We start from the raw sequence: 27,914 nt of genomic DNA, 5'->3' as shown, positions 1-27,914 counted from the left end.
CAAATCACATAATTCAAATTAATCATTGACCGAGACGGCTTGTTGGGGAAATCCAAATTCCAAACAAATATTGATCGCCACGTAATACCGTTACATCTCACCGCCTGGAGCCGTGAAAACTAAACACTTTTCCGGTTTCCCTCTTTCCTGCTCTCACTCGTAAAATTTCTCTGCGTGCAACAGCTTCTGAAGCTTTGCGGAGGAGAAGGAACAGAAGCATTGGCGTCTATTGTTTTCGAAATATCTTATTTTGCCAGACATGCCGCAAGGTTACACAAACTTCTTTTTCTCTTTCTGAATTCTTCTACGTAGTATTTGAGAAAAAAAAGACATGTATTCAGTTGATTTAAATATGGCAGATCTTCCTGGCTTCTATTTTGATGAGGAGAAGAATCGGTACTTTCCCATTAAAGGACCAATACCGGGTTCGAAGCCTAACAACACCTCTACTCGCAATCGATTGCTGTCCGCATCGAAGCTCAAAGACGTAAAGTGTCTATTTAGTGTAATTTTAATTTTATAGTTCTTCTGTCACAATGAACACTCAAGCTCTGGGTTTAGTGTAGCGTGTGTCTAGGTCCGTAGACATGTTTGCATTTGTTTTGCCCAAGTTTTACTCGTCTTCTCCAATGTTTCCGATTAGATACTTGCTCTAGTAAAGTGATTGTTTCGGTACTTTTGAGCACGGGTTGTTATTCAAGTGTATGTTGAAGTAATTCTTTTTAGACTATTACTGAATCTCTCTTCGAAGCTTAGACAAATGAAGCAGAAAATTGGATGATCTCTCTAACTTACATAATTTTCCATGATTTAACTGCTACTATAAAAAGCCACAATTTTTTTGACCTTTTTCGGGAAACAGTTGCCTTACGATAATTTCTCTTAGTTGTCTGCTTTTATTTTACATATGTCAACGTGAAAGTGCTTTTGCACATTGAAGTTCTAATTTAACCGTGCTGCAGAAAGATGATAGTCGCATAAGGGTTGGGAAAAGAATCAGTAGTGCCAAACTGTTGCAGGAGAGAGAGTTGGATGGAAAATGGCTATCTTTCAACAAGTGGAAGAGAAGCTTTCAGCATGAATATCAGAAACTGCAAATTTCTCACTCCACGGTACTGTGTTCGTCCCATCTCATATCGCCACTCTAACTGGATGGAATTTAAAAATGAGCCTTGTTAGTTCTTGAGATTTACTCTGCCCTTGCTTATTGAAGAACACATGTGGGTTTCATACCTTGTTTGACATATATTCTGCCATAAAACCCGTGCAAACGGTGGACTTCAAATTTTGTACCATAGAGAATTGAAATGGTTTTGTAGATTGTGAATCATGTCATTTGGTCTTCTTTCTGTTCAATATTTATGTAAAGTATGAAATAAGATACTCCACGGAGAAAATCTTTGTAACGAGTGACAGCTGATTAGAGTATGAGGCCTATTGTTGCTCAAGTGAGTGGAAGTCAAGTCTGTTGAAGAATAAAGGTTTTCCTATGCAGTCTCACAATTATAATGTGAGTCATGCCTGGAAAATGAGTTAACTGTTTTCTAAAATGTTGCTAATTTCATCGGGCCATTGTGAGGGCATTACATTGAATATTTTAAATGTAGCATTATAAATGTTGGATATCTTAGATGCAGCTCATGCCTTGTAGACCAAAAAATGTTGCACTCTATCTATCATTATAATATTCTGTGTTGAGATATGTATTTTCCACTTAAGGGCTTTTATTTGGGTGTCTGTTTCATACTTGAAGTCAGGGTAGATATAACAGTGTGCCAAGTTTATGTATGAGTCTAGTGGATCTATGTCTGAGAAGTGGTGTTACTTAATATGGGTGTCAGGGGTGGTAGGGAAATTTTATAACTCTTATTTAATTTTTAATAGAAGAAGGGAGAAAGGTCGAGTTATCTGACCTAATCCCTCCTTTATTCTTCTGTGACAACCTGCAGTACCTCTCTCTTTCTTGTCAATTTCTCTTTAATGTCTGTGTTTTTATGGTAAGGTGTACCTGTTAAGACCTTTCCCCTTCTATGTTTTCTTTCTTCCTTTTGTTGGCCTCTCAGACCCTAAATTGGGTAAAAATCAAATCTTCGATCTGTTTTAGGTTTAAAATCACCTTCTTGCCTGTATTTTGTGACACTACTTTCAGGTTGATGGTGTTCTAAACCCTATGTGATTCTGTAGTGTCCCAAGGTGGGGTAGAGTTCCATGTGCTGCCCAATCCTGTTTCATAGTTTTGCTTCCATTAGCCTTAAAATGACTGTCTTTTTCATGAAATGTGATGCTGGTTATTGCGTGTGTGTTTCTGTTGGTTATTAAAGAAATTAAATATTTATTTACATGATCTTAAGATTCTGTGCAAAATATTAATGGTAATGTAATGTGTGCTGTGTGCCACTGTTTGTTCAGTATGTTCAGTGAAGATTTGCATATGCTGTGATTGGTGGTTTTTCTGTTCTGCTGTTCCCTGAATATTGAGCAACAAGCGTTTGTTGAATCATCTGACCTAGCTACATGGCAGATTCTGGAAAGTAGTAACTCCATGTGTTCAATCTAATAAGTTCAGTCACAAGGATAGTCAGATTGGATAGATTACAATAGTTAAACTAAATGGCAAGTTCAGTGACAAGGATAATCAGATCGGATAGATTACATAGTTAAAATAAACGGCAAGAATTATCTTATGTGGGCTAGAGGACTTGAGATCTTTCTTGGTGTGGAGGAAAAGATTAAATTTATTAATAGCTATCCATCATCTTCTCCTCTTGAGAAATGGAACTTAGAAAATTATCATATAATGTCTTGGATTGTCAATAGATATGTTGATCCTTTGCAAAAAAGGTTTTTTCTCAACTCAAAATTTATGGTTTATATTTTCAGTTACAATAGATATACTGATCCTTCACTAAAAAGGTTTTTTCTCAGCTCAAATTTATGTTTTATATTCTCAGTTCTTCTCTATGCAAAGAGGGGGCAAACCCATCACTAAGATATCAGGATCTCTTTGATTATCACTTATAAGATGAGAAAGGTTTGGAAAAGCAAATAAAAGGAGTTAAGGAGTTGTTAGGTTTTGGCATGCATTGGAATCCAATTATTAATCTATTTGAGCTCAAATTCTGGCTTCTACCACAAATCCTACCTCCGAAGACACTTTTCATCGGTATTGACAACAAAGTGCTAAACATTAATTCAGCATAAGTCACATGAGGCAAAGTGGTGATTGAAGGGGGAAAGGATCGTAACAAGGAGGTAACGGACAATGCGTTCATCGTAGTAGAAATGATCATTATTCAGATAGGTGTTGGGATATGTTTGGTAAGTAGTATAGGGCCAGACATTGGCTGCATCGTGCCGAGGTGCGCTGCCTTTCCTGCCGGCGATGAGCAAGTATGCAGAGGCGACAGAGAAAGTTCCTCGAGTATTAGGATGCCATATAATTTTGTCATTGTGAACGAGCCTGATGTCGATATCATGAAGGTTCATTAGGAGTCTAGTGGCCAGTTGAGATTCAGAATCCGTTAGTCCTCTTCTGAGATGTAGATTCCAGCTATTTAGGACCAACAATCAGCAACGAAGGCAAGTCTCCTGTTACAGATAGGGAGAGGGGAGGCATATGTTTTGCATAACGGTTTCCCATTGCAGCAGCTATCAAACCAAAAGCTCAAAGATTCCCCATTACTAGCAAAGAATCAGATGCCATGCTTGAGCAGAGGAAAGGAGGAACGCCAGAGGGGGAGAGGCACTGACGTAGACCCCCAACAACCCACCACCTACCCGTCCAAGCCAACTTCTTCGCTACCATCGGTCTCTAGATTGCATTGGGCACGTGGTTGAATTGCCAAAGCCATTTTAGCAAACAAGCTTGATTCATGCTCGTTGTCAATTGAAGACAAGTCCTCCAAAGTCCTTGGGTCGGCAAACCTCTGACCAGCTAATTGGAGAGAATTAATTTGTAACACTCACTAACCTATTTCATGGGCGTTCTTGCTAGTATGTGCATTTTGTGTACAATTCCTTGGGACTATTTCATTGATGACACTGACTGCTCCAAGTACCATTAATTAACTATGCAACTTGCTCCACGTATACCCATATAGTATCCATCATTCATTTCCACTCATGGCCTGTTTCCCAACTAAGTGTGTAGTTGATGTCATCTTATGCAAAGACCTTCCTTGGTGTATTATGCTCCTCATACATTTGTTTTTGTTAAGCTGCATAAGTGAACTTGTCAACACTTGCATGCCTTGACCAGCTAGCACCAGTGCAATGCGGAGCAGGTGTGTATGGTTGTGAGTGTGATGCAGAGTGGCCTAGCGCTTGCATAGTGTGAGGTGCTTGCACATAGTCAGCACTTAGCGTTTTCAGAATTTTTTGTAAATGTTGATTACACAAGCAAACTACAATCATTATCCAAGTGAGATTTGAACCAGGATCTCACACTAAAAACCTCCCTATGTTGCCATTGAGCTAAATGTCTGATCCTTAGACTTTTTAGAATTTGAATCGTCTATTAAAATTTGAATTAGGGGTTGATGTGATGATTGGTCTTCTACAGTTGATCATATCCAATACATGATTTATGGGTGAGTGGTGGAAACAAGAAATGAATGACAAGTATATACTTTTTGAGAGGAAAGGGGCCCAGCTCACACCTATATAATGGGGCCTTGTACATGTATGTTGGAAAATGAATAGATGGAAGAGAAGAGAAGTGTAAAAAGTAAGAAGAAGAAAGGTTGAAGAGAGAGAATGAGAAGGAGAGAGCTTGGAGAAGAGAAATTGAGAAAAGAAAACTGAAAATTCGTGGCTGGACTTCCTCCAGCTTCTATTTATAGATTTAGGGTTGAGTAGGTGAGGTCAATTTACAACATTGCCCCTGCTTTAAGTGGAAACAGATTTCTACACTGTTTGATATTTATATGCTCCAGTTTAAGGGGGAAGTATAGTAATATGTGTGTTTCCTACTTAAGGGCTTTTGTGTCATTGTCTATTTCATGCATAAGGTCAGGGTCTCTCTCTATATAAATGTACATCAAGTTTATGTATGAGTTTAGGGGTATTTTTGTCTTAGAAATGGTATGCTTAAGTTAATAATGGTATCAAGGGTAGTATGTACGCTTTATAATCATTTTGAAAGAAGGTGAAAGGTAATCTGATCTAATCCATCCATCATTCTTCAGCAACAAGCTGCAGTACCTTTCTCATTCTCTTGTTAGTTTCTCCATAATTTCTCTTGGTTTTTCAGCGTCTTCAAAAAAATGAAGAAGATCCATGTGTGGCACCATCTTGACCTAGTGGCAGAGACTGGTTTACTAGACGCTGACTGAAGGAGGGAGGGGGGGGGGGGGGGGGGTCTTTAAGTTTTTTGCATGCTGTTAAATGTGGGTAATTTATTTTAGGAAAAAATAAAATTTTCCATTTCCTGCATGTGACTTCCTGATTATCTGGGATTTTTAAAGGTGGCTGGGACATTGTAGGAGAAAAAACATTCCTTCTTTTCCTGCTTTCAAAGTTCTAAATTTTTCTCCTTCAAGACTAAAAAATGAAGGTTTCATGTGTAGGGATAATGTCTGAACTAAACTCTTTTAACATGCCAAGAGCCAAGAGAGAAGAGGGTTTGTTCTTACTATGACCCTCTCCCCATGAATTTTTTTTCTGTCCTTATTGTTAACTGAACCTATTTATCTGAAAATGCCCATGTTGTCACATTTTATGCTTCCTGGTAAAGTCAAAAGCTTAGATTCAAAATATGCTTTCAAAACAAGCTTTGTTTTTGTTGAATGTTGAAACATGCCTGTTAATTTGCCGCTTCTTCTGTTTAACGATATGATATAACTTCCTCCTCACAAGGGATTGCATCTGTTGTGAAAAGATGATTCTGGCGTTTAGATGCTTTGTTGAAAAAAACTGTCAAACAGTTACACTGTGCTCTTAACCGTATTCCCAGATTTTGCTATTTTGAAGGGTCATTTACGTATGAATTTTTTTTTTTGAATAAGACTTATGAAACATTTAAAAAAAAATTACTTATGAAACTTCACTGCAACTTATTCCACATTTATCATAATTTTGTTTGCTTGTTTATTCTTTGATTGGAAGAATGCCTTCTATTTTTTTCACTTGCTGCAGGTGTGGAAGTATCAGGGGACAGAATGCTTCTCTCTGACTGCACTGGAACAATTCTGCGTAGATATCCAAACACTAGAAGGTGAAAGGAAAAGCCATGCTTTATTAATGGGTAGTATAGACAGCGCTATAAGGTGAGAGACCAGGAAATTTTTTATGGGTAGTCAAGTCTTTTATGTTCATATGAAGTCAGCTCCATGTCCATTATTTGATGTGTTAGTGTATTATTTTAAGAAGTTTAGTCATTTTAAAGCTCAGATATTCTGTCTTCTTCTCTTGTTTTGCTCTTTCAGCCTGTTTAAAGTTGATCATGTTTATGAAGACGGTCATCATGGAATGAGGTGCATGCCAAAATGTGTTTGGCCTTGCACTTCTGAACATAAATCAGAGCATATCAAAGCACCGTTACCTAGCTGCCGTGCAATGGGAGCTTACACTTTTCTACCATCCAATGTCTCACACATAGATCGGGTGAAAAAACATTCTCATACTGCTGCTAATGATGGCTTGCCTCACCAACTTGCAATGTATCCAACAATATTGTTTTGTTTTTGTGATCCTATACCCGTGCTGACATATCATAATACAGAAACGTCTGTGCTAACTTACCATCAATGGTTATTGGAAAGCTGTTTCCTCATGCTAAATTAAATTTATTGCGAGGCTGACGTATATTACAAACTTAAAAGGTTTAATTGGGCGGATAGAACATGCTTCATTGTTATTATCTGTTTACATTGGTTTTTTATGTTCTCGTGCGAATAGAGAAATTGCAGCAGAGTGGGTATCTTCCATGCATGCATGTACATATTTGTTTAGACTTTGTAATCATATGTTAAGAATGTGTTCTTACTATACTTCACTTGAATGAGAATATGAATATTCATGAATATGTCTAGAAGCAAAATAAACTTTGATGTAGGCTATGAAGTGTGTTATGTATATCGTGTGTAAAAGGCTTTGCAAACACATCATTTTGATGTGTTTGTTAAAGTTGGGCCTGAGTCAATTCCCAATATGACTAGCCGAAGTAGGGGCCACTTTCCAAGTAATTAGCACTGGGTTTTTCTAATCCATGATCCATTTGGAATTATTCTAACCATCTCTCTGACACATCTGTGCTTTCTTTGTGGATATTATACATGGATAACCTTGGGTGAAGGCTCATGTACAGGTACCCCCTCGGATACCATGTTAAAATTTGGTCTAGGTTTATCCCAAAATAACTAGTTGAAATTAGAAAACATTTTCGTAAGTAATAAACACGGTTTTGGATTATTCTAATTGTGTGCTGTTGCTGTAAAAGGGTGTAACTTGTGAGCAGAGAACAGCTATAACAGCTATGACTTGTACTTAGAGACTGGATATGGAATTACTAAGTCTGGTACACTGTTGCTCTCCCATTTGTCTATGTTGTGGCAGTCCATATGTTGGGTCCGTTTGGCTATAGAAGAATGCCATTTGGGCAATGATCTAGCTGATTTTATTATATATTTGATGCTTGAGATAACCATTAGTGACTTCTGTAATCTCTGCAAGCACACTATTGCAATAATAACTCTGTCTCCATGGTATCTACATCTTTTTATGAAGGTCCAATTCTTGATCAGAAAGTATAGAGAATGTCTGTCACATTCTTTTGCATTACACTTTTGTGTTTCCTTGACAAAGGAAAGTGTATCTACTCTTGGATCAGGAGCATCAGGTGGATCTGTCTATGCTCTTAATCTGAGGGAACCACTGGATATGAACCAAGTTTTTCACAGGCTCGACAGTAGAACTTCCAAAATAGCTTCATTTACCAACACAGTATGGAGTGCTGATTGCCACCCAAATGGGACTCATGTTGCAGTTGGTAACACTTTCAGTCCTCTGACGATTTTTAGTTTCTATAATTTTTTCTTCTAAATTTTCTTTTTTGTGATATAAAGTGGTCAATTGATATCTATTTCTCCTTCTTTACAGGCATGGACAGTGGAGCAGCTTTGGTATGCTTAGAGAGTGGGGCAGTTTCATATGTGTGTCTCAGTAAAAGTGACGTCTTCTCACAACAATTTGATTCTTCAGTGAGGTTCCTAGCTCTATTGACTTACATAAAGATGCTTGTTACTTGTTTTCTTATCCTATTTGTTGAAATAATATTCATGGTAAGTCAATTTCTGATTGTCCTAGTTAATCTCTTATCCTTGTGCTATGGTTTTGGTGGTTGTAACTATGTGACTACCTTGATTAAGTGTCATTATGGCATATTCCATAAGCTATCCATGAAGGCTGAGATTCATCATTCTATTGCCTATTGAATGACTTTAACAAGGGAGGCATGTTCTTACTGAGAAATGAAATGATAAAAGTTGCATGTTGCATCATGTTTAAGTATAAACCACATTTGGCTGCTAGTGCTTTTGGGTGGAGAATTTTATTTGTTATCCTAAGTATATGCAGAAATCATGTTCTAGTATTTGGTGGTACTCAGGAGTTGTCATATATTTTTGGACATTTTGGATCTTGTATCTGCTATTCCTTGTACTTGGTCTCATGTTCCTAGATCAGCGAATTCTGCTGTTGACTCCTGTGCTAAGTTGGGCCCCTCCCTGCAATCTCTCGTTGTAAGGGGAGGTCTCCCTTGATGTATTTTTCTCTTTTTTGCAACAAAATCATCACCTTTTAAAAAAAAGGGAGTTGTAATTTTATATGGATACCGGATGGCTAGCTACTTCTGTTGGGAGGTTCAAATACAAGAACCCTCACTGTGACCCTTGTTAGATGGAAAGTGCTATATTAGGAATTAGATGCCCTAATTCCAAACTAACGAGAGCAATAATAATAATCGTGGAAGAAGAAAAAAAAGCAAGCATGAAAATACATCAAGATGACAGGTTCGCCTTAAGGTGAGACTACATCCTATCTTTCACTGCTGTAGTAATCTACTATAAAGATAAAATAGTTTACAAGAGAAATCATTTCTCTAAACTCTTTGACTGCAATAGATGATGCTGCTCCGATGATAATACTCCGGGTGTTAAAACCCTAACAATGGTGCCCCCAAATATAAAGAAAAAATTAGGGCAACCGGATTACAAGTGTGAAATCCCCAAACTACCCTTAATGAAACAGCAGTCAATATATTTTGACTCAGCGTAAGGTGTTAATTAGGCTCCACAACTTAACATGCTAAACATTAATTTTGTTCAATTTGATGGTGAAGTTATTTGATGTTTCTTCCAGTTTTGCTTGGTGTTGATACTTCCCTCTTATTTTTGTAAGTGGTTCTGGTCCCATAGTCGTCCTCTTGTTGTAGGATATTATAAGTTGTTGTACATTTTAGTTCCTTTAGTCTTTGAATGATCTGTAAATAGTCTTTGTTTATGTTGTTAACAAAAATACTCTGTTGATGAGGATCATATTCACTTTATTTCAGTCATTATTGGCGTTTCTGTTTTGTTATTTTTAAAACTTAAAACCTTAATGTAATATGACTATAATTTCTTTTTTCTTGTTTTTCTTTGCATGGGGATGAATAAGATTACATAAAGAACTATTTAAAAAAGATTACATAAAGAAAGTCAAAGATAAAAGATTTCATAGAAAAGGATGGAAGAAATTCTACTGTATTTGATTTTGGAAAACTGTGTTGGCTGTTGAGCTGATGCTATCAATTAGGTTTACACATCAATTGAACTTGTGGAACATCATTAAGAAGTCTATCAATTAAAAACTGCATTTTATTGGACTTTAAAAAATGAGGTTAAATAGAGTAAACTAGTTTTTTCAATCGTATGGCAATGCCTTGTCATCCACAAGGGTAGTAGAATGTTGTGCTGACTTATGCCTTTGATACAGAAGTTATGATTGTGTTACATCTGTTTTATCATGATCAGTAGTATTTCTGTCTAGATGCATCTTCTCTCCCTTTCTCACTCTCTTTTACAATTTGACCTTTTAGTAGACAGCCTAATTACCATTATGTTTTATTGAAAAGACAGCTTAAATACTCCTTTTATTTGAAATTATTATATGGAATGTTGCTATTGGCCAATACTTGATCGTTCATTTATTTTTTGGAAGCCTGCAGTGTTACTTACAATTTTTCAACTTACTTTCAGGGGAATGTCCTTTTATGTGGATTTAGGAATGGAGCCATTGTACCTGTTGATGTACGTCAGAAACCAGAGTCTGTAAATCTTGCTACTGAACTTCCCAAGCATAAGATACCTTTCTCTACGATCAGAAACTCCAACACTTCAGATAGGCACGGTCAGGTTTTCCCCAGGAAATCTTTTCAGGTAAAAAGGAATGCCATTGATAATGCATTTTAGTTTTGTATTTTTAACCATTTCTTTTAGTTTTTTTCTGTTTATATTGAAGCATGTCTTTAAGATTTCAAATGAAAATTTGAAATGGACAATCAGTTTCATGGTAATTAATTTTCTTATATGCTTGAAATTTCTTCTTGCGGAGTACACATTTTCTTTTCAAGTGAGAAAAAGAAGGAAAATAAATGCTGGAAATGATTTTCTGTAGTTTAATATGCACATGTGAATCTGAAAGTTGTTCCTTGCAGGTCAAAGCAAAATTGATGTCTCCTGGTGTTATTTTTATGCCTTCATCTGTTTGCAGGTATTTGAATTCAGATTGATGTACGAAGTGTTTTTCTCCTCATTATTGTACTTTGATGATGGGTAATATTAATTCACAATTTATTCTGTAGCCTAGTGTCACTTTACTCGTATGACCAGTACTTCTTGGCAAGCTCCATGGATGGAACCGTAAGTTATTCTTTACTTTCTTTGATCTTATTTTGTTTTATTTAAAATAAGTTGTAACGCTATAGTTTGATTATATAACTCCGTAAATGCTCTTGAAAATACGTTTCATGTTATTTTTTCTTGAGAATTGGCGAACCTGAAGGCAAAGAAAATACATCAAAAGAGGGATTTCTTACAATGAGAGAGAGGGAGACCTCCTCTTTAGCAAGAGAGTGTTAGCTGACTTATGAACACGATTCTAGTTACAAACAACATTTCTAGCTAGATCTTGAATTTAAAAGAAGGGACCAATGATGCCATGGTAGATCTTTTTCCTTGAACACCAACTAATGATGCAACTGGAGTAACCCTCAACATGGAGAAGCCTTTGAAATTTTGTGATGGAAAATCTTGAGCCCGTACTTGAGTGCCTGCAATTCTGTGGATGTGGAGTCAAAGGGGCCAAGGTACCTGTAAAGGAGGCCAAGACATCACTGGAAGAATTCCTAAACACTCCAAATTCGGAAGGATCAGGATTGACCAAGGAAGAACTGTCAAAGTTGAGCTTAATAGTGGCTATGCCCGGGGGTTTCCAAACGTCAGTTGGGGAGGGGCTGATGTACTATCAGTTCTTAGGTGTTCAATGGAAAGGCCAAACCGAGTTTTTGTTTCTTGACAAAAATTCTAAAAGACACCCATAATATCAGACAGTTGCTTTAATAGAAACACCTGACTAAAACAACTGAAATCCTTGATAGACGTAAAAAAATAACTATAAACCGACTCAGTGGGAGCCCAACATGACCCCCAAACGTCAGCATGTATCAATCGGAAAGGACTTGAACTACTCAAAGACTTCTTCTTTGGAAAATAACTTTGAAATTGCTTTCCCAGTTGACGAGATTCACATTTAAGCTGACTAGTAGACTTTTAGGGGTATCCTAGCTGAACATACCGATTCAATGGGGTAGTGTGAAGTCTGCATTTCTCGAGGCATGGGGATCTCCTACTCAGCCAGGTAATACAATCCTCCTCATTCATACCCTCCATCGGCTATCCTCCTTGTCTTGAGATCTTGTACAACACACACAGAAAGAAAAAAAGTGATGGAGCAATTCTAGTTTTTAGTAAGTTGATTGACAGACAAAAGATATACTGAAAAATGTGGAACATGTAAAGCCGATGTTAGTGGATAAGTAGGGGAAACAATCCTTCTCCAAGGATTCTAGACTTAGAACCATCAGCTAGAGTTACAACCCCTTATATTTGATTTATAAAAAGATGTAAAAAGATTGAAAAATTACCTGAGATGTGGTTTGATGCTCTAGAATCATGGACGCAAGAAAGGTGTCAAGTAAAAGGCTGTGGTATCTTGTTGGACCATTGAAGTGTTTGTCGAGGCTGGCTGCCCCACAGAGGTGGAATACTGTGCTGCCATACATTGTTGCATCAGCCTTTGCAAATCATGTTTATTACTATGAAGTCATAATTAGTCCTAATAGAAGAAGCATGAGACTCTTGTTCAGTAGCATTAGCCCTTGGTGGCGTACCAAACTTTGCCCATCACCTCTCAGAAAAGTGGTTAGTCTTCCCACAACGGATGCAAGGTTTTTGTCCCTGATCCCTTCCCTATCCTCCAATTGGAGGCTGAGAGGAGTTTCTCTGCACTAAGTTTTCGGAGAAACTTTAATTTGAGGCGGAAGACTCATCCTTTTGATTGGAGATGACACAACTGGTTCTGCTCTTACCACTTGTGACGCTGCAGCTTCAAACTCTGTCTTCTCTTTACTTGCCAAAATCTGTGATCTAATGGCCTCAAATTCGGATCTGAGGTCTTGGAGGAATCTTATAACTCGTATATCTCTGTGCTACCATTCAAGGATTGCTTCATTTAACATCAATTGATGATTTCTTGATGAACACCCTCCAATTCATCCAAATGCTCCATGATTTCCCTATCATCTCATTGAATGGTGAAATAAGGAGTATATAAATCATATATGTGGGGCATATTCTGTGCTTGAAACATGTTTTTTAATAAATTCCCTGATATCATAGGCTCTTATAGTATATGATCTGGTTGTAAGTATTTGGTTTTATACTATTGAATAGCCATGACAGCATGATAGCTCTTTGCCTTCCAGCCAGAGGATTTCTGGGAGACATTTTTTTTTCTTCCTACCCTTGACATATATCTCCACATCTTGAGACCACATAAATAACTTTTTTTCTTTCAATTTGATGGTAGTAATAGGACCAAACTGACCCTATTTTCCGTGTGACTTATCAAACTCAGCCACTGGGAACAATTTCATTTCTCCAGGCACCTCTAGGAAGAAAAACCTAACACCAAGGATAGCCTAGGTCAAGTCTAAACCATGAGTTGACAGCAACCCAGTCACAACTGCACAAACCCTAGAAATGACTCAGCTTATCAAACTAGGATTAAAAAACACAGCTTTAATTACCTCGATGTCAAGAGTTTCATACAACATGCAAAAAGCAAACTCTATGCAGTTAACTTTAACTTCGATAGTGGCCATACAGACATCCTCACGAAAAACAACTCGTAGAGAGGAGCACCATGCAAATATTTGATGCACTCTTAGAAACATGACTTGACCTCCATGAACAGTCTTACTAAACCTGACCAAGGCATTAACATGATGAATGCTTTGTCTATGTCATCAGTCAATAGACTGAGATGAAGGCATGGAATAGAAAACAATGCATGAGAGGACCTCAGCAAACAAGACTTTCAGGCACTTGCCCAAAACAGACCGACGCCAAAATAGATGAAAGGATGGAAGTTGATGCTGAACTTTCACTCTCTGCCTATGGGACCAGTCGCCTGCTCAGACACCATGAGAAAGTCGAGTGAGTTTGAGGTTTGGTAGAGAATGAACAAGGAGGATGAAGAGAGTTATGCAGGCATTTTAGGGCTAAGGTTTTGTCGTGAAGAACAAGAGTGATGAATGTTAAGAAAGAGAGGAGAAAAAGTGCCCACCCTTCTTCCTCAGGCTTCTATTTATATTGTGCTCCTTTACATATAAAATTACATATATGTCCTCACTAGAAGACTTAAGAAAATAAAGAAAGCACAAATTCAAATATAAGCCTACATTTTTACAACACCCTTAACTTTGAAAATGTTGAATAACAAAAAGAAAAAAAAGTTTTTCTAGGTAAATGAGGATGTTTTGGAGAAAAAAAATTGAGATTTCATTAATGGATCATGGGTCGTCACTAAGGTGAGTTTGAGGTTTTAGGGACAGGGTTGGAATTACCAACTCCATCACAGATTTTCACAAAGTGGGGCTAAGGGGCACACTGTTGATGATGGGGAGAAATCCTCTTCACTCAATTTCCCCACCTCCTCATGGTCACTGGAGATGGGGGGCTGCTGAGGGAGACTATAGGCAATGAAGCAGGAAAGCTTTCTCATTCACTACTCATACTATCCAGTTTCATTTTTTGCTTCACTTGATGAAAGAGGCAAGCCACTGTGATTCACATCAGTCACGCTGGCAAAAAAATTATATTCACTAGATTTTCGTTAGGCATCATAATATAAAACATATAATATTAAAAATATATGTTATATATTTCATTGTACTATGCCATATTTACGATGTATATTATGGTATTGTGATATATCATAAAAAAATTACTCTTTTAATTTATTCATTTCATGAAAGAATATAGTCCTAAAAAACTAATTTAATTGTTTTGAATAATGACAATTCCATTAGAAGAAATGAAAATAGAATATTATAAGATAGGAACTAGCTCATGGTGAAATGTGGAATGTATGTGTGGCACATGACAAACAAACAAATTAGCTTGAACTTAAATCTCTCTGATGCCATGTTCAGTTTGGGCTTGTTTTCATCCCAAAATGACTTGCTATTCATGAGGCCTATAACCCAACCTTATAAACTAACAGAATCTCAAGTTAGTGTGCTCTCCATAAGGAACAGTCAACCCTCATAATTTTCTTTTCTTTCTTTCAGTGAAGAAAATTACACATTCTTCTTATGTTATACTGTGACTAGGAAGAACTGGGGTAAAAGAGGAGAGTAATTTTTTTGAGAAAATAAAGGAGATTAATAAAAAGTATGACAGCTCTATTTGCGATAACCGGTTAGTATACAGTTGTTTTTAGTGGTATCTACTAAATGATTTGCAAGAGGTGCATGGATGACATTTTTTGCATGAGAAGTTCTGTGCTTCATCCAGCTAGTTCCAACAAAAAGAATCATGCATTCAGTTCTTGAAGGGATATTATCGTATTTTGATCCTGCTGGTGATGCTATTTTCATCCTGTTTGTTGATGGTGATGCAGATTAAGCTCTATGATCATCGCATGTGCCACAGAGGAGCTGTTCAATCGTATGAGGGCCATATTAATACCCACTCACATCTGCGGATGGGAGTTGATCCCACTGAATCATTCTTTATGTCTGGTGAGCTCATAATAATGAAGTAACTTTTTTACAGTTTTTTGTCCTATGCTGTTCGTGTTGAAACTGACATTTAGATGTGTTCGTATTAGGAGGAGAGGATGGTGTTTTACGCCTTTGGAGCATTAAGACAGGAGAGCTCCTCTTTGAAAGTGAAATCCCATACACTGTTATGTCCACAGTTTGCTGGACAGGAACTGGAAGTACATCCTATTCTCCCGCATGCATCTGTCCTTTTGATCTATGTAATTATAGGGCCCAGTTGAGTCAAGTTACTCTATCCTGGGACTAGTTGGAAACTGGGACCTATGAACCTCCAAATGGTTCACAGTAAGCACATCCCTAGCTAAATAGCTCTGGATTCAATGTGAAGTTAAAGGTCAAGAACGAATGACCACCATAGATTGATTGATCTGGTTGTTGAGATGTTTGAACCATGTCTAGCTGCAAGGCAACCTTCTAGCGGTGGTTCAACCATCTTAATTGATGTCATGATTATTCATGCAGTTGCTGAGTTCCAGTTACTTGATGTCAATAGCAGGCATTACTTTCTATTATACTTGCATTTACCTTTCACTGTGCTGTATTACTGCAGGATGTGAAAAACGGACTGAGGGCATTGAAAGCTTGTTCGAGGAGCACTTGCACTCGCAGCCTCACAACTTGGCTGCCTGGCTTGGATCATGCAAAGGCTTATATTATCTTTGTGGCTCATGATTCTTTTTGGTATCAACTGCCCAAGGATTTCTTCGAGGCAAAATCCTAATGTACACAAGGGACCTGGAGCTTCTAACTAGCCATTTATTCACCAGACTCCATCAACAGTTCGTGGTGATCTCTTGAATGCCTCTGTGATTTGGTAACAGGTGGAAACGAGAAAATTTTTCTTGAAAGGTTACTTATATTACTGACCCATTCTCAGGTGGATATCAATCTAAACATCAAACATCTATCTACGCCAAAAAGGAGGACAAAGGAGGTCCAATTTCAGAAACCAAATTGGTCCCAGTGGGAGAACTTGCACCCAAAAGGTGTTATACTGCGAAGAACAGGGAAAATCTTGCAAATCTTTCCCTGGTGAGAAGGTGAAGGCAGTAGGCATTTTCGAAGGGATATCATTGTTTGAATTGCAAGACTATTCGAATACTACTCCCAAAGAAGAAAAGGAGAAAGACAATGAGGTTGTTTGAGTAGAGGTGTCATTTGAACAATATGTAGCAATAGAGAGCACCACCAAGAAGATGAGTAGATCAGTTCTTGAACAATGTCAATTTTGTAATTAGTTGAACGTGGTGAATTTACTCTAAAGTGGAAAACACCATGGGAATGGATTTGCAACCTTGAGCATTTGTGGCTTGCTTAATTGTAACACCGTCCCTAGGTTAAATAAATAGAATAATAAAAACGGAAAAAAGGAGTATGAACCTAAGTGTGTATGAGCTTAGGTACACCTAATTTACATCTTTACCATCAAAATTGAATTGAATGATTTAAAAAAATTTAGTAATTTAATATTTATTTATTATTTTATGCATTATTTTATTTTATTTTATTTTATGTTAATTTTTTATGATAAAAATAAGAAAATGGTATTATTGTAAATACAATAAAATAGTTCACTTGCTTTTCCACAATTCCCTCCAGACTTCCCGCCCACTTAAGTCGAGTCAGCCGGCGAGTGCTGTTCGTTTTTTAACGGCTATAAACCAACGGCTCTCTCTGAACTTCCGCTTCCGCGCCTCTCCGTCTTCACCAAACTCAACACCCATTTAGAAACCTCCGTGGCACTGGCTTTTGTTTCATCTTATTCCGCATATACTCCATTCTCTGGATTCAAGAGTCAGTAACACTCAAACTCCGATTTGGGTTCTCATCGTCCGATTCCGTTTCTCCTCTTTCTTGACATTTTACCAAACGCCAAATATAGTAAACCTGATTTTGAGCTACACATGCGCTCACTCCATGATTTTTGCGCTTCCCTTCCATTTCTCCTCCCCAGAAAGCTTCAACTTCTCTCCCTAATTTTGGCATTTGGTCAGTTCCGTCCTCCAAAACAGACCCCTTCTTCTGTTTCTTTCTTCACTTGCATCTTTTTTTTTCTTTCATTAGTATAGTGGAGCTGAATCATATCCGCCGGACTTCTTTCCCTTCCTTGTTGTTTGGTTGGTTTTTCAGTTTTCTTATTCTGGCTGTCTCCGGTGGTAATGTCATCGTCATCTGGTAGGGTTCGACGGAGAGAAAGGGACCCGCATATCCCTCCTCGCTGTCCTTCTCCCCACGCTAACTCAACCTTACGTAAGAATCTCAAGGAATTTGTCAGGGACCATCTCCACACATGCGTTCCCCTGTCCTCTTCCGGCGAGTCGGAGGGTAGCCTCTGTGTCGACGTTCCTCGTCGGACCCCTCTCGGGGACGCCAACTACGACAGCGGTGATCGCGATTGCGATCGCCCTCCCCGCCCTCACTCCGCCGCCGCAGCTCATAGGAGGCGTCAGTCTCGCCTGCTCGATCGCTGGGCTGCCCGTGAGGCTCGTGAAATGATCAGCACAATCGAACGCCAGGCCCGCGAGGCCGAGCTTCAAGCCCTCTGCGACTCTCAACCTGTCTCCAACATATCTCCTTCTTTCCTCAGGGAAACTTCCCCTGCACAGTCGGATGTATCGGGCGAACTTCCGACATTGAGGGCTTCTTCCTTGGTACAAATGTGGCGGGAACTGGAGGCCGAGGCTGTGCAGGCGTCACCGAGAGTGAATAGGACCAATAGCATGAATTCGACCACTAGTAATATTGCTAACAATATCAATTCCGACAACTGGTCTTCAATCGAAGATCCATCCGTTGGGTCGGACAATTTTGACTCGACTGATGAAAGATGTACTGACTGGGAATCCGAACCTCCGACTCCAACTCACCCGGCCTCTTCTTTCCGGGTATCATCAGAAGTTGGAGACAGTGAAAGAGGAAAGGTGGCAGATATGATAAGAAAACTGACTGCAAGCAATAAGATGCGGAGTGATTTGAGTTCATGGGATGATCAGAACGATAACGGGGAGCAGTCATTCTTCCATGTGCCGCCACCCATCTCATTGCGAGACCCATCGTTGTCCGACGGAGCCAGGGCAAGTTACGGGTTTAATGGAGATGGGCATCTGAATTCTCATCTGGTCAGGGGACGGCAACTTATGAGGAATTTGTTGATCCAAATTGGGAGAGAGAGGAAGGAGGAGCTTGCTGGACTTGAGGAGAGACATGCTGTGTCAAAGTTCTCTCACCGGGGTCGGATTCAGGTGACTTTGAATTTCTATCATCCTGTTATTAGTCTCATGAAAGTGTTGCTCGTTTACCTTGATTGAGTCATTAAAATGTTCCTAGCTACTGCTTTATTTGTATCTGTCAATGGATGATGATACTTCTCGCTTTAATATGACGTTTAACCCAGAAAAATGCTCATGAACTTCAAAACAAACATGTAATGCAGAGTTCAAACTATGTATAGTCTGTTAAAGCATTATAAAAGATCCTTGCTCTTGCTTACCAGTTCGGGTTTCTAGCATTGAAAGTTTGATCATACGCTTTACATTCTAAATATTTTGATTCTGTTTATTCGAAAAGATCTTTTTTTTTTTTTTTTTTTCCGACGAAGTACTGAATTTTATCTTCCTTTGCAGTCCCTGATTCGCTTCAGATTCTTAGGACGTGAAGTGGCAATTAGAGATCATCGTAGCACTTCCTCAACTTCAGCTGAACTGAATCAGCTACAGCGCGGAACCTCTATCATGCTTATAAGGTGAAATCCCTATTTGTATTTCTGGAGATATTTTAAGGGTTTGTTTATCAAGCAGACACGGATTATTCTTTTCTGCTAGTATAGTTGAACTTCTGGCACTAACGCGCATATCCTTGTCTCCATAAAAATAGGGAGAGGTTCAAAAGTACAGGCCAGCAAGGTAGAAGAAAAAGGCTCATTTCCGATAGCTCTGACAGCTTCCAGGTAGAACCTCAAGCTAATTTCCGAAATGAGTCCCAGGACTCAAAGAATGTAGCATTGTCTTCAGAACTCACTGATGAAACTTGCCTAGTTCGAGAGGTAAATACAATATTCCCAGAAGCTGGATCATCAACAGTCTCTCCAAATAAGGAAAGCCTGCAAGAGACTTGCCCTAATTCCGACATCCCGTGGGGAGAGGAGACACATGGAGACAAGTGCCTGGGTCCTGATGTGGGTTGGAGAGAGGAAAGCGCTTCGACTGATATTCTTGATTGGCGAGAAAATATGAATAACTCAGCAAACTCTCAGAGTTGGGAGGGGGATGTAGTAATGGGAGAAGTGGAGTCTAACACATCAAGGGTTATAGAATCCACTGAGACTTGGCAAAGTGATCAAAGCAGAGGGTGGGTTTTTGGAGAACAATCTATGTCTGATGATTGGTTTGAAAACCTCTCAGACAACATGGAGCTTCGGGAACTCCTTGAAAGGTACGAGTTCATGTTTGCTAAGTCATTATCTTTGCTGGTCCTTTCTCATTGTTAACAATGTATGAAGAAGGGTATCAACTTCTCCAAAAACTGAAAGTAGAGAGAGAGAGAGAGAGGATGGACCAGCTAATGTTGTCTTATTTAAGCTAGGGCAGGAAAATGTATTAAGCAAGACATTATTTAAAACTTCAATCTTTTCTCCTTTGTCATATTTTATCTGTTGGCCCCAGTTGGTTGGTGCTCTCTCCTCATTATAGGATCATGTATGCAGAAGAAAGGTGTCTACTGCTCTGGCAAGTGATTTTAGAGAGAGAATGGACCAGCTAATCTTGTCCCATCTAGTGAGACTAGAGCAGGAGCCTATTGAAGAGGATGATGAGCAAGTGCTTGAAAGAGAAAATCATGTAACGGTCGATACCCATCTGACTGCTTCCACTCCAGTTCAATGGCCTTTACCATCTCGATATCTTCAGGATGACACTCTGCAGCAGCACTCATTTGCACGACACATATCCACAACTAATTCACTTGTAAGTTTATACAATTTCCAAACCAGACTTAATATTTAAGCAATTCTCTTTGTTGAATAAGATACACCCATCCGCCATTAATATTTAGTGTGAGTGTTGTAGTGGCTAAAGCTTGAATGCTGCAACAACTTGAGTGCAAATTTCTTTGCTGTCAATCAGATGAGAACTGGAATTCTGTTTGGGAATTTGTTCAATCTGTAATTGATGTCACTGCATTGCTTTCTTACATCAGACCAGAATTCTTCTCTTCACTAGATATAAAAATTTTCTCAGCCACTCAAATAAGAGCACCACACTATATTGTTTTCTTACATTTCACTAGATGAAATGAGCTTCATTTTTTAACTGTACCTGTACAGGAAATGGGACTCATCTCTGACCTACGAGGTGATATGTCACGGCTTCATCAGGAAATAAGTGATTTGAGACAATCAATACAAAGTTGTTTAAGCATGCAGGTGGAGCTGCGACATTCCTTAAAGCTGGAGGGATCTTCTGCCATGGTCCACTCAGGTGAGGATATTGTTGAGAATTTTTGGGTGCATTTCCGGCTGACTTTCATACACTAACAGCTTAACAAGAAGCCTCAAATGTGGTCTGGCTCAGTTTTTGTTCTACATTCCCTTGTGGAATATCATTTGTCATCCATAGATTTAATTTTCTGTAAATGTGGACAGGCTGGTTCAATTGTCTTTCATTGCAGGGTCCAAATGGAATATCATTTTAACTATACAAGACAATTGTAGGCTTAAATTTTCTAAATATGAAAGTGCCATCATCATTTTCATCATTTTTTATCCCAATGTTACAGGTGAAGGAGAGGCATTGCTGGGTTCAAAAGGTCTCTCAAGAAGGAAAGGAAATTGTTGTATATGCTATGAAATGCCAGTTGATTCACTCTTGTACAGGTATATTCTGTTTTTCTATTTATAACGATCATTTTGCTTCTGATCCATGAGATCCCTTTTTGAATACACACTATTGATAATTCTTCCCTTTCATGGCCTCTCTGTTTTTTCTTTGGCCCTTTTCAGGTGTGGGCACATGTGTACATGTTACAAGTGTGCCAATGAGTTGCTGTGGAGTAGTGGGAGATGTCCTATCTGTCGAGCTCCGATTATAGATGTCGTGCGCGCCTATTCTGACTTATGATGAGAGGCAGTCTCAATAAAATCAGTCCATTTTCTATTTTTTTTAGCATAGAACAGAGAAAAAATATGCACTCATATCCTCTGATCAACCATTTTGTTTTGGGCTGAATGCTGACTAGAGTTTTTGTTTCAAGAATTTTTTTTTTCTACTCTAGGGGGATTAACTATCAGTTTTTTTAGCATATGTTGAGAATCTATCTCATTTGTGAACGATTACTCTATGAGAATGTTAGTAATATAAGGAATTTTTTTTCCCTTATCTTCTCAAAGTCTTTTTTGTTATTTCTTCATATACTTGGGATGGATAATACTTTCCCTAGCTTCATCTTATGTTTGGGAACTCATCCAATGAATTTTAAGCTTCCAAAGAACCATATTCAGCTTTGAGAGTTCCATGCTTTTCAGCAGAAATTGATCTTGCACTATTAGGGAAAACAGGAAAAAGGAAAGAATGGAAAGAAGGTTAGACATTCCAATAATTTTTCTTGGTATATTATTATCAAAGTTGACAGGAAAAGGCCAACCATCAGCCTTGTCGTGACATAATCAACCTCTGCCTGATTTTGATGGGCATCCCCTTCAAGGGAAAGGGGATAGGATCAACAGCAACAGCTTCAACAGGATCTACAGGAGACCAGTCATACTCTGTAACCATGAAATGGATGAAAGTGAGCATGGTTAACTTGGCCAACTGGTAGCCAGCACATAATCTGGCTCCTCCTCCAAATGGGATGTAAGCATATGAAGCCATTGTCTCCTCAAACCTGCTTGGGTCGAATTTCTGAGGCTCAGGGAAGTAGTGTGGATCACGGTGTGTCCCATGAGCAGTCCAAAGAACCTTATAAATAAAGTAACAAAAACTCCATTATCTTTCATGGGAAAAAGGTGAAAAACTGAAGAAGTTCTTTCAAAAGCTGTGGAAATTGGTTGTTTAATAACTTTTTGGCAATGGCGAAGGGGGGGAGGAAGGTACCTTCCATCCTTTAGGGATCGTGAAACCAAGGTAATCAATGTCCACAACTGCTTTCCTGAAAGAGCCAAAGATTGGAGGAATTAATCGCATGCTCTCCCGACTGACCTGCCATGTGTAAGTCATCTTCTGAATATCTTCCATTGTCAGCTCCTCTCCTTCCTTCTTCCTCAGAATCTCCAAGTGTTCTGCTGGACCAAGGAAAATTAGTTCAAACTTGAAATCAATCTGTAAGTACCCAGCAATAATGATCTAATTTTTGTATATCTTGACTGAGCCGGAAAAGAAACGAAAAGAAAAGAAAGAACAAGAGGGCCATTCGCACCTTGCAGAAGCCGAGAGTAGCATTCAGGGTGTTCGCCCAGCTTTTTGCATATCATGGTTATGGCGGAAGTTATAGTATCATGAGCCGCAAACACTAACAGAACGACATTATCCACTACTTCCTCCTCTCTAAGCTCTCCATCTATCAGACCCTTTATCAGTCGTGACATAACAATTCCTTCTTCATCTTCCTTCTCATCCCCTCTTTCCATCTTCTTCTTCTTGTCTCTAACAATGGACTCCAATAACTTCTGTATATCTTTCCTTGACCTCTTCGCCTTCCAGAATTGAAACCCTGGAAGATTTATAGCCGCCGTAAACACCCCACGTTCCACTTCTTCAAACATATTCAGCAGTCCCTCTTCCGCTTTGATACCAAATAAGCCCTCCAACATAACCAAGAAAGTGAGCAACTTCACGGAATTGAACAACTGTACGGTATCTCGGCCTTGCCAGTGTGTGTCTAGGTGTTCCCTGATCGACCCACAGAGCTTCGGCAAGAATGACTCCAGAGCTGCTCCACTGATGCAGGAAAGGATAGCCCCGCGGATCCATCGATGACGGGTTCCATCCATTTGCATGATGCTTTCGTAGCCCAGGAGTTGCATTGCAGACTTGGGCCATGAGCTCACCACCAGCTTGAACTCGTTTGATAAGAAGAAACGATTGGCCTCGGTTCCATTCACAACCACAGTCGGATGCCCCATGAGTGTCGTTTTAAAGACATTACCGTACTTCATCGTTCGAGGCTCGAGGAAGTCTTCGTACAGTCTATCACTACGCTGTGCTCGGTAGAAATCGATGGTTTCACCAATCCATGGAAGACCCATATCTCCTGGGGGGAGGTTCTTCTCACACCTCCTCTTGCCCGTCAGGAAAACGAAGCAGATCGACGTCAAAGCTAGGAACAGACAGAGAAGCAACACGCCTCCAATTTCAGCAGCCATTTGATGAGAAGATGGGAATGCAGAATCTACTCGGCGAAAATGGAAAACTGAATCCTTGTTTACGTAAAACCAGGCGAATTCTTTAACTCCTGAGACCCATTATAAACACCTGATAGGCATCAACCCGAAGAAGTCGTAGCAGAGATTACGGTGAACCAGAGCAGGCGACGATGAATCTAAAATTACTTCGCTTACCCAATTTTTCCACAGCCTACCAGCACAAGAACGATTTGTTGCAAGATTTCAACAAAGCCATTAGTCAATGGTTTTGGTTGTTTGAGAACAGGAAGATTTTATGGTGATTCTGCTGAATATTTTTTTTCGCGCACCATTGATTCTTCATGTTGTCACATGAACAGCTAAGTCAAAAACTTGAGAGGATGGCCTGGTATTAAATGCAGCCTCATCCGCTCTCTGTATTTGTCTACTGGGAATTCTTCTACAGTTGCGTATTTGTTTTATGTTTCATCACTTCTGAAGCAAATTAATTCATTCTTAAAAAAAGGGAAACAGAATCAGCTCCTTAGTTCAGGAAAGTCAATGTAGGGTCCCATGTTGGAAACGATTTTGAAGTGAAAAAGAGAATCAACCCTTTAGATGTAAGCTCTTCTGTAACTTCTGGACATACCGATAATACACCCACCTCTACAATACATATCCCGTAGTGATTTGGGGTGAAATGGTGTTACAGATAACTCAGGAAGCTGCCTGAGTTTGTTTAACGAACATGGTATCAGTCTAATTGTTTAAGGGAGACGTGCTACATGCCCAGATTAGGAGCTCCATTATTGCTTAGCCTCTTGGCTTTATTTAAAATGATAAAAGGGGAGTTGAGATGCATGTCGATTACCGCTGCAAGAGGCGAATTGTTTATCTTAGAACTGTCTTCTTCTTCTTCTTCCTCTCTTCTTCTTCGTCCAAATGGTTTTTTATTGCTTGGATATATAAACAAATGAAATGAATAACAAAAGAGATTTTCTTTTTCTTGTTCTCTGACTTTGAATCAGCTCACTCAAACTGTTGGAACAACCTTGATCTAAACTAAACTAGGCCACATGTTTTTATTTTGAGCTAATAAATAGGCTATTTGACTTGGTTAAAACAAAATGTCTTCATTGAGTCAACTGGGATTTTGAAGCTCCAATATAAAACACTAAAAAAATTCTCATTAAGCATTAATCATTAATCTTTTACATAATTTTATAAAACATATGTACCATATTATAAAACATCAATATAAATTTTAAATATATACATTTAAAATTTATAAATATACAATCACATATATAACATAATATAATAATAATAATAATAGTATTATTATTTGTATTGAAATGCATAATTTATATTGTAAGATAGCATGATTGTAATTTTAATGCTATAAGTATCATATTTGAATAAATCAAAGAGATAATTAACATAACTTATAGTTTATAACATATAATTTTATACAATTTTTATAGTTCTTTTTTGAAAAAAATATTTGGGGGGCTTTTTTTGGCTTAAGTAAGATAGAAACCCTACCTAAACAGAAAGAAGAGAGAGAGAGAGAGAGAGAGAGAGAGAGAGAGAGAGAGAGAGAGACGATTTTTTAATCTCCCAATTTGAAAAAGAATTTTATTTTTTAGGATTTATTTTTTAAATATAATTTATTTCCATAAAATAGAGAGGCACCGATGCTTCTCGAGTATCGGTATTTAAATTGAAATAGATTTCTACCATTAATTTTTTGGAAGACACACATACAAGCTCTAAGGGCCAATTCCAACCCATAGAAAAGAACAGAAAAAAATATTTTTTTTGTTTAGCAGCAAAGAATTATTTAGAGAAAAGAAAATCTCTCTCATAATTAATAATTTTTCTCCCACAAAATGATGAAATTTGGAAAGAAAATAAAATTAAAGAAATAGAAACTTGAAAAAAAAATCTTAAACATAAATTTTTTAAAATATTACTAATTTTCTTCTTTTTTTATTTTTCCCCACGCATTCAAACAAGAGAACAGAAACCCCTTTCCTTTTCTTTCATTTCACTTTTTGTGTTCCAAACACAACCTAACTGTCTAAAGCCAAGATTAAACATTGTGTACCTATTTCAAAATATATAGGTGTGATGAAGAAAAACATTATCATTAATAAAAAGAAGTCGGGTGACATTAGAGTTTACGCATAATTACTAGTAAAAAATTTAAAAGAGATTGTTATAAGAATTGTTAGAAAAGTAGGTGAGTCAAAATTGTGACTCCCCTGATCCCACTTAGAAAACTAGGTGAGTCACCTGTACATAAACAAAAGATGACTTAAACATTAAATTTACCAGTAAAGACTATATATGAGACATCAAAAACTTGCATTTCAGCTATAGATAGTTTGGAACAAAAGTGGTTAAAAGAGCAAAGACAATAGTGATGAATATTGTAGGACTGACATCAGCTAAAGAAAGTAGTGTGGTAAGGAATAACTCTTACCACTCCTGTTTTAAAGGCATAAAATTGCTAACCCTTTATCATAAAGACTTTGTTATGTTTGACCAAATTGTTGCAGTGGGCCCATGTAATTTTATTCATTCCTCTTATGTAACCCTAAGTTAGTGAACAGTAAATTAACCTAGAAAATCCTAACAAATTGGTATCAGAGCTAGGTTAATCAAATCTCGTTTATGCTTGTTGTCCCGTCTCAGAGCCACCCTGAGAATCCCGATCAGAGCTCTGCATTGGAGCTATTGGAGAAGCTCTGTTTTTCGCTTCTCTGTTTTCTGCCATTTTTCGGAGCAGACAGAGTCTTTGTGACTCTCGTTGTTGTCGTATCCGAGCGACGGCCGTCGCCAGAAGAGAGAGTCTTTGTGACTCTCGTTGTTGTCGTATTCGAGCGACAACCGTCGCTAGAAGAGAGTCTTTGTGACTCTCGTTGTTGTCGTATCCGAGTGACGACCGTCGCCAAAAGAGAGGAGGTTTCAGATCTTCGGGATTTTGGGATTTCGTTGTTGCCATATCTTCTGGATTTCGGATCTGTGTGGGTGTGGCTAGCAAGAAGAAGCAGTGAGAAGCTTCGCTGTTGCCGAAAAAGGCTAGTCGACGTGCTGCCAGTAGAGGTAGTAGGTCACCATTGCCTATGCAGTTGCTAGCTGCTGTTGTTTGAAAAAAAAAACAGATCTCTCGGGACATTGAGGTAATTCTAATTTTATTCTGAAATTAGAATTTTTTTTTGTAGTTTGGTTCTGCTGTGTTTTGTGGATTGGGTGTTGGAAAATTTGAATGGATATGTCGGGTAAATTTGATATTGAGAAGTATGATGGGAAGACGAGTTTTGCATTGTGGCAAGTGCGAATGGCTGCTATTTTGTCAAGTCAAGGTGTCAAGGAGGCCATTTTTGGCCGAGATAAGCTGTTTGATGCGGTGTCGGATAAGAAGTGGAGAGAAATGGATGATAAGGCACTCTCCATTATCCAATTGTGTTGGAGCAATTCGTCATTGCAAGAGGTCCTATCGAAGAAAACCGCTAAGGGGGGGTTAGTCAACTTGAAGGACAAGATGATCTTCAACCGCATAATGCCCTTCAACACTTGAAGTCGTTAGTGGAGCGCAGATGAAGCTTCATCTCGATGCAGGGGATGAAGGGGTCCTTCATCTCCACGGTTTAATTTCGATCATGTGGAAGAAGGCCTGTTTTGATCTTCTTTGAATTGCAGGACGGGCGACTCTCGGTTTTTCCCCTCTCTCTCCTCGCACCCCCCATTGCGCGTTGTCATTTCTCATTTTTTCTTCCTCTCTCCCGCACTCCCTCGCTCGTCTCCCTGCGTCCCCGACGTCGTTGCTGCCAAAATAGATCTCGTCCTTCGTCTCCGGCCACCGTCTCAGTTCTTTCTCGCCTTCGGCGTCATCTCTCGGTTTTCTCTCGGCCTCACCCTCTCTCTCGCACCCCCTCTCTCGTCTCCGTGACTCCCTCTCTTCTCTCGGACTCGCTCTCTCTCGCTTCTCTCTCTCTATTCCCTCCCGACCTCCCTTTCTTCTCTGTCTTCTCCCTCTCTTCTCCCTTTCGGCCTCCCACTCCTTTCTCTCTCTAGCTAGTCTCCTTTCCCCCGAAAATACCTTCCGATTTCGTTCGATTTCCCCATTTCCATTTCGATTTTCTTCGATTTTGGACATTTGGGCATCGATTGCTTAATATCTACTTCGAT

At 38.8% G+C, this 27,914-nt stretch overlaps 3 protein-coding genes across 4 annotated transcripts; 2 read left to right on the top strand and 1 right to left on the bottom strand.

The window, feature by feature from the left end:
* The first annotated feature begins 148 nt into the window (after positions 1-148).
* Positions 149-16,666, top strand: LOC137952084 (uncharacterized). 2 transcript variants are annotated; one of them, XM_068799154.1, is made up of 14 exons: positions 149-269; positions 360-487; positions 963-1,112; positions 6,136-6,266; positions 6,426-6,659; positions 7,809-7,987; positions 8,098-8,198; positions 10,236-10,415; positions 10,694-10,749; positions 10,841-10,898; positions 15,223-15,343; positions 15,433-15,543; positions 15,936-16,171; positions 16,263-16,666. In XM_068799154.1, the coding sequence occupies exons 1-13, from the start codon at positions 260-262 to the stop codon at positions 16,055-16,057; spliced, it is 1,581 nt and encodes a 526-aa protein (XP_068655255.1). In that variant the 5' UTR covers positions 149-259; the 3' UTR covers positions 16,058-16,171; positions 16,263-16,666. The 2 variants fall into 2 exon arrangements, with proteins under 2 accessions (XP_068655255.1, XP_068655256.1); XM_068799155.1 differs by lacking the exon at positions 6,426-6,659 and having other exon boundaries at positions 6,136-6,214; positions 7,829-7,987.
* A 498-nt stretch (positions 16,667-17,164) lies between these two features.
* LOC137951764 (uncharacterized) lies at positions 17,165-21,756 on the top strand. Its single transcript, XM_068798656.1, has 7 exons — positions 17,165-18,627; positions 19,009-19,127; positions 19,259-19,816; positions 20,088-20,346; positions 20,706-20,859; positions 21,158-21,254; positions 21,381-21,756. Exons 1-7 carry the CDS (start codon positions 17,545-17,547, stop codon positions 21,496-21,498), a joined length of 2,388 nt encoding a protein of 795 aa, XP_068654757.1. The 5' UTR covers positions 17,165-17,544; the 3' UTR covers positions 21,499-21,756.
* Positions 21,757-21,894: 138 nt separating this feature from the next.
* Positions 21,895-24,112, bottom strand: LOC137951655 (taxadiene 5-alpha hydroxylase-like). Its single transcript, XM_068798478.1, has 3 exons — positions 22,793-24,112; positions 22,471-22,655; positions 21,895-22,335 (listed from the first exon to the last, which is right to left on the bottom strand). Exons 1-3 carry the CDS (start codon positions 23,736-23,738, stop codon positions 22,024-22,026), a joined length of 1,443 nt encoding a protein of 480 aa, XP_068654579.1. The 5' UTR covers positions 23,739-24,112; the 3' UTR covers positions 21,895-22,023.
* Positions 24,113-27,914: the final 3,802 nt, after the last annotated feature.

This window comes from Aristolochia californica, unplaced genomic scaffold (genome assembly GCF_029961685.1).
Source record: "Aristolochia californica isolate CCGP_79_NKW_82.1479 unplaced genomic scaffold, dmAriCali1.0.hap1 SCAF_15, whole genome shotgun sequence".
In the NCBI taxonomy this organism is placed as follows: Eukaryota; Viridiplantae; Streptophyta; class Magnoliopsida; order Piperales; family Aristolochiaceae; genus Aristolochia; species Aristolochia californica.
The sequence above is the reverse complement of the archived record's forward strand: the minus strand, read 5'-3'. Positions and strand labels throughout refer to the sequence as shown.

Bases quoted from the DNA above. Each gene is read 5' to 3' on its own strand.
- LOC137952084 (XM_068799154.1), top strand. The intron at 10,416-10,693 runs GTAAAAAGGAAT...TGTTCCTTGCAG, and splicing joins TCCCCAGGAAATCTTTTCAG to GTCAAAGCAAAATTGATGTC. The intron at 15,344-15,432 runs GTGAGCTCATAA...TGTTCGTATTAG, and splicing joins TGAATCATTCTTTATGTCTG to GAGGAGAGGATGGTGTTTTA.
- LOC137951764 (XM_068798656.1), top strand. From the start codon at position 17,545: ATGTCATCGTCATCTGGTAGGGTTCGACGGAGAGAAAGGGACCCGCAT. The intron at 18,628-19,008 runs GTGACTTTGAAT...CTTCCTTTGCAG, and splicing joins CTCACCGGGGTCGGATTCAG to TCCCTGATTCGCTTCAGATT. The intron at 20,347-20,705 runs GTAAGTTTATAC...GTACCTGTACAG, and splicing joins TATCCACAACTAATTCACTT to GAAATGGGACTCATCTCTGA.
- LOC137951655 (XM_068798478.1), bottom strand. From the start codon at position 23,738: ATGGCTGCTGAAATTGGAGGCGTGTTGCTTCTCTGTCTGTTCCTAGCT. The intron at 22,656-22,792 runs GTGCGAATGGCC...TTGGTCCAGCAG, and splicing joins CTACTCTCGGCTTCTGCAAG to AACACTTGGAGATTCTGAGG. The intron at 22,336-22,470 runs GTACCTTCCTCC...TTTATTTATAAG, and splicing joins CGATCCCTAAAGGATGGAAG to GTTCTTTGGACTGCTCATGG.